Below are 6,000 nucleotides of genomic sequence, written 5' to 3' on the forward strand. Positions count from 1 at the left end.
GGAAGAACCTCGTTTGCTTGAGAGCTATTCTATGACATGCCCACAGGATCTCTAGGAATGTGCTGGAAGCTCTAGTGTTTTTGCCTCTTGCAATCTGCAACGCCTGAGGCTTCATCAGTTCTAGAATTTATTAATACTGTTTCCTCTTAGCTGGGTGGGGGTCCTCCAAATACACTGCTTAGAACCTAACGGATGTAGCGGTATATAAGAAATAAATTACATTACATTACATTACATTACTGCTGCCAGTTGGGGGGGAGAGTGCTTCAATATTGTGTTTTCAATCACTAAGGACAAGCAGGTTCCCTTGAGCCCCACAGAGCTTGCCCTTTACTATTGAAAACGTGACACTGAAACAGCACCACTTCCCCCCAACCCCCCACTGGAGGACTCCCGCTCAGCTTAGAAGTTTAGACATTTTAGTCTGCTGAAGGTAGCCTCCGAGGTCTTTTAAAAATGTAAACAAATATACGTTGGAGAGTACAGGTTAGAAGTAGAGCATTGAACAGGAATAGAAATTTCACCCAACCCTGTTGGAACCTAACCTCTCCCCACTGGAATCTTCTCCATCCCCACCCGTACCCATAAAAAAAGAAGTAACAGCATCACAGGGCAGGGTTGGAGGTCGCACTCGCCAATCACTAGTCATCACACACATGTGCCTGGTGATTGGTCAGTGTAACCTCCCTATTCCAGCCCCTGATCAGTGAGGAGATGGTGGCTGCAGCACAAAGAAAGGATAGGTAGGCTGGCATGGCACTACATTTCTGCGGGAACCCCACAGGATTCCCATGGACCTGGAGGGGACCTGGGATTCCCATTAACCTCACTCCTTTGCAACTCTCTACTTAAAAGGGACAGGGTTGCAAGTCCATCTGAGGCTCCTGGTGGGTTCTGAAACTTCTTGGAAGGTTTTTTGTTTTTGTTTTTTTTTGGGGGGTAAGGGGGGCGTGTTAGAACATTATTAAAGGGACTGTCAGTCTGATTAATGGTAGGAGGAAGAGGCAGATGCTAGAGGTCTCCTCTACTGGTTAAAGGGTAGACAGCAAGACACATTCTGATATACTCACTGAAAGCTGTTATACTCTGGTTAAACTTCATGTTTCCGTTCTTTAATTCCCAAACAGGTGCAGCTGCACATTTCAGTTTCTTCAAATGGCTTCGGTTATCCATGCTGAAGGTTTTCAGGTGGGTTGTAAGCATATTCAGCATATGAACTCGGTCTTCTGACCGCCTCTACCCAGTATCAGTGACTCCGAATTAGAGAATGACACGGGGAGCAATCCCCGCGGGGAACCGCGGCATGGCTGCGGTTTGGCTGCGGGCTATGGAGACTCCATAGCCAAATCGCTGCAGACACAGGGACAAAAGTTTTCACCGCCCGCAAAAACGGTGAAAAGATTTGTCCCCGCAGGCAAATGTATCCCCTTCTACATACCGCGATTTACCGGGTCTTCACCGTGTGTTCGGTTCACTTCAGGACAGGTGTCTGATTTTTTTCTGGCGGCCATGCTTGTCGGCCATGTGGTCTCCTCCAACTCGTCTCTCTCCACCCAACTTGCACGTTGCCTGACTCCGCCCCCTTCAATATTCTGGCTCCTCATTTGTCAGTTCTTTCCTGCTCAAGAAGGGGACCAATCGCTACTGCCATACAGTACAGACGGGAGTCTGGCTGAGCTGGGAACTGGTTCGTTTTTTTTTTTTAATCTGAGTGGGATTCTTTGACCAGTTGGAGACGGGAGTCTGGCTGAGCTGGGAGCTGGTTCTTTTTTTTTTTTAATCTGAGTACTAGTGTAGTAGTGTGCTGTGTCCATTCCCATGGGTTACTGAATCCTATTCCTGAACATGTGCTGCAAGAATGGAGGAATCCAGCACATGTTCAGTATGTAACCCATGGGAATACGTTAATAAAGATAAGTATATAAAATCATACCTGTTTGAGGCTTTTATGCATGCTGCGGTGATGGTGACGGGGCGGTGAATGGGATGGCAGTGGCGGTGACGGGGCGGTGAAAGGGGTCGGTGACGGGGCAGTGAAGGGAACGGCGGTGACGGGGCGGTGCAGAGGATGGTGGGACGGGGCGGTGACGGGGACAGATTTTTTTCCCCGTGTCATTCTCTACTCCGAATTTCCTTTCTTAAACCCAACCGGAATGAAAGGTGTGCCATGTTCACCACCTGGCTACATTCCCCGTCTTCCATCTGCTCTCCTCCATGCCTGTTGATTTCACTTTGCCCAGCTCCCTGAATAGTTTTGTTGCAGCTCTTGACATCTCTCTTCAAGCCCATGTCTTCACACCGTGTGCTCTCATCATTTCCTATTTCACAATCTCTTTGAAACTCGTTACCGTCGCTGTATTTCTTTTCATTCCTGCTTCTTAGCCATTTTATTAGATTCTGCTTGTTGCCCTCTCTCCAGTTCTGAAAATACTCTTCCTTGGCCGACTGCTGCTTCATTCTTAAAGAGAGGCCATGAAACCTCCATTTCTGTACTCATTTTTTAAAATCTCATAATACAAGTATGACCTCATGAGAGAGAGAGACCTTTTCTCTGCTATTAAATTTTGGGATATATGATATTTTGGCTGACAAGGCTTATAAGAAATGTGTCAGCTCCAGCTTCAAAAGAAGTGTTATATAAGTGTCAGGCAATGAATTTGCTCTATTGTTATGTAAAGTATGATATAAAAGTTTTCAAAACTTGTCAATTTCTGTGGCACTTCAGTGAATTCCTGTGCCCTTTGTTCAAAAGGGAGCAGTGGATCTTATTTTCCTGGGGGGGGGGGGGGTCAGGCTCTCTTGTTGAGGTGATTAGAACTGCAGCTGTTGAGGGTTGAAAGAGAATGGGGCATTTGAAGGCTTTTGCCTTCTCTACTTTCAGGAGAAGGCCACCCCCAGAGGAGCAGATTGTTGTGACTCCATCCTTTGCAACAGTTGGCATGGAGACCACCCAGCTCACTGAGGAGAATGCAGACTTCGCCTCCCGGGATCGCCACCACCATTCCTCCGTCATCAGCAGAGGGGAGTTTGTGAATCACTTTCACTGACAATTGCTGCCGCACTGCTGAAGTGCTTGGTTCAGTGAGACACCTTGCACATCCATGAAAAACTGTTTTGTTGAACTTTTTCTTTTTTTTTCCCCCCCCCAAACGTTAGCATGTGTACTTATGCTGAGTTGGAGAACATATGAAGTTTCCTACATATGAAGGGCTATGTCAAACTCTACATTTTTTGTTGTACTCTGATGGTGTAGTGTTGTACTGAGAAGTAACAGTAATTAACATTTTGCTGGAAATGTGCAATGAAAATTTTTATTTAAAAGCAGTGGCGTACCTAGGTATATGACACCTGAGGCTGATCAATTTTTAACCCTCCTTACATTAAAAAAAATATTTTTAGTAACCCCCATACTAAAATATTTAGTAAAATATTTTAGTAACAGTGGTATGCCACTGCCTGAGGAAGGGAATTTTGGTCTCCAACAGTTAGTAAAAAATGTATTAAAATTAGTCCAATATAAAGATTAACTTATTTCCATTTTCTATTTGTAATTGTTTATCAGTACAACTAAAATACTACTTTATTCAAAACAAAAAAAAATCATTTTTCTATCTGTTGTCGTTTCTGTTTCCCTCATCTTCTCTTCATTCTCTATTCCATCCAGCATCCGCCATCTTTCTCTGTCCCTTCCATTTTTCTCTGTCTCCTATCCCTCCCCTATGTTCTGGCATCTCTGTCTTCTCATTTCCTTCCCTCCCCAACTCACCCCATCTGCTTCCCTTCCCCCATGTCCTGGGATCTCTCTTCTCCTTCCATCTCCCCACTCTCCCTCCATGCTCTGGCATCTCCTTTCCTTCCTTTCCCTTCATCCCTTCCTTCCTGATGGTCTGGCATCTCAATCTCTTTCCCTTCCCTCCCCATGGTCTGGCATCTCTTTTTCCTCTCTTCTCCCTTCCCTGTTCCCCAATCAGGTGCAGTATTTATCTCCCTCTCTCTCTCTCTTTGTCACTACACGGTTGGCAGCATAGCATTCAGAACTCGTTGATCTTGCTGGCGTCGGGCCTTCCTCTTTGCTGGGTCCCTCCTACTTCCATTTCCGCGTATACAGGACCCGGCAGAGAGGAAGGCCCAACACTGGCAGTGCAACAAATTCTGAATGCTGCTGAATGAAATTCTTGGAGTTGGATCATGACACCGGCCCTTGCTTGGAGCACCCTCTTATGGGCTGCACCCAGGGTGGACCGTCTCTGCCTCCCCCCTCTTGGTACTCCACTGTTTAGAAGTAGAAAGTTCTACACATTTTAAAGTATTCTGGAATGAAGCACAGCCCATGCTCTGGGTTTATATACTATAAAGCCATGCAGCATTGCAAAATGGCAACTTGAATACTAAGAAGAACATTTTGTGTTTGAAGTCGTTTTACTTTATTTTATGGTATTTACCACCTGGATATTTCCTCTTGCTCCTTTGGGATTCTGGCTCAGTTGGACCCAGTTCTTCCTGGGCGATGGTGCCCTGAGTGTTTCATTTGCTATTACCAGGGGTAATTACCCCCTTTTAATAACCTGGCACCCAACTACTACAGCTCTCTCTAGTACTCAGGATGTATTGCACTCTCATTCTAGCCAGGTGGGCATCACTGTGCAGAAAAGAGTGGGGCTCCTTCTCCCCAACCCCAAAAGCCATCAACAGAGCCACTGCATCATTCCCAGTTCTAGCTAGCCTAGAAACAAAAAGCCAGGCCTGGGAATCGAACCTGGATTTTGGAACCACCAGGTTGAACCTGCTTAAGACATTTTCAGGTGCAAAACCGAGGACCGGGTGACTCCAGCACTTGTGAGATTGTCTGACCCTGAACAGCATAGAGAAGAGCAGGGGTCCTCAGGACCACACACGGCCACTCAGTGAATATGCATGAAATAAATTTGCATTTGCTTTATCTCCATTCTGTTTAAATCTAACTCATGCACATTCATTGTGGTTATTCTAAAACCCAGAGGACAGGGTTGAGAAGCCCTGGAGTAGAGCAAAGTTATTCAGTCTGGATTTCCTTCTGCTTTTATTATTATTATTATTTATTGACTTGATATTCCACTTTTGCCACTCAAGAATCTAAGCGGTGAACATTAAGTAATTGTGAAAGAAAAAAAAAGCCCTCTCAGGGTTTCCGCAGCTGGCATTGTGTTTGTTGCAGGTTTCCAGGTCTCGCTGCGTCTTGTCAGGTAGACACGTAGGTCACAAGACACAACGAGGCCCAGAAACCTGCAACAAGCAGAAAAGAATGCATTTCTTTAAAGGAAAGAGATTTCATTCATCCCAAAATAAATAAATCATTCAAAAATACTAGAATGAAGAACTAAACAGCCTATCATCTCCAGGCATACGCCAACATCAACTCCCGGTACCAGATGCGAGGAGGGATTAAAAAAAAATGTAGCTTTAGCAATGCCTTAAAACAGAGATTTCTCGTGTCGTGCTGGTGCCTGGCCCTGGCTGTTACAATCCAGACATGGCATCACAGAAAAGCCCCATCTGCCAGTCACAATGTAGTACTTAAAGCCTTATTTTAAGTATATAATCCTGTCTAAACCGTGTGATCGGGGGTTAAGCTCACTCAAGCAGAAATAGGTGCTCGCTAATTGGGATAAAGCAATTTGGATTGTATTCTATCCGGTCTCATCACCATGGAAGAACTCCTCAGTAAAGATTCTGGTCCACCTTTGCCCACACTTTTCTTAACATTGCTCCAGCCCGGAATATGACCTGTGTGCTGTAGCACCAGAAACTTAAACTGCAGTAGTAGAAAAACCAACTGTAGCCAATTTAGTAATTTGGCACTTACGGCAAATAACTCATTAAACACGCCTGGGCTTTGATTTTTATCTCTGTGTGAAAGAGTTCTGGTTTATGCTTTTAGGTGCAGACATTTATTAATATTTATGAACTGCACAAGACTTTATTAAGAGATCTGAGTGATGTACAAGTAGCAAGTTAAAAATT

At 44.9% G+C, this 6,000-nt stretch overlaps 1 protein-coding gene across 6 annotated transcripts in view; it reads left to right on the plus strand.

Moving 5' to 3' along the window:
* Nucleotides 1-3,741, plus strand: part of SLC12A8 (solute carrier family 12 member 8) — a 115,867-nt gene extending 112,126 nt beyond the window's left edge. For 3 of the 6 annotated variants that reach the window (XM_033946022.1, XM_033946021.1, XM_033946024.1), the window contains exons 14-15: nucleotides 1,128-1,188; nucleotides 2,882-3,739. In XM_033946022.1, coding sequence (XP_033801913.1) covers nucleotides 1,128-1,188; nucleotides 2,882-3,047 — 227 coding nt within the window. In that variant the 3' untranslated portion in view covers nucleotides 3,048-3,739. Of the gene's footprint in view, nucleotides 1-1,127; nucleotides 1,189-2,881 lie in introns of all 6 variants that reach the window. The other 3 variants (XM_033946027.1, XM_033946026.1, XM_033946025.1) reach the window with 3 other exon arrangements.
* Nucleotides 3,742-6,000: the final 2,259 nt, after the last annotated feature.

The sequence above is a fragment of the Geotrypetes seraphini genome, chromosome 5 (genome assembly GCF_902459505.1).
Source record: "Geotrypetes seraphini chromosome 5, aGeoSer1.1, whole genome shotgun sequence".
Lineage (NCBI taxonomy): Eukaryota > Metazoa > Chordata > Amphibia > Gymnophiona > Dermophiidae > Geotrypetes > Geotrypetes seraphini.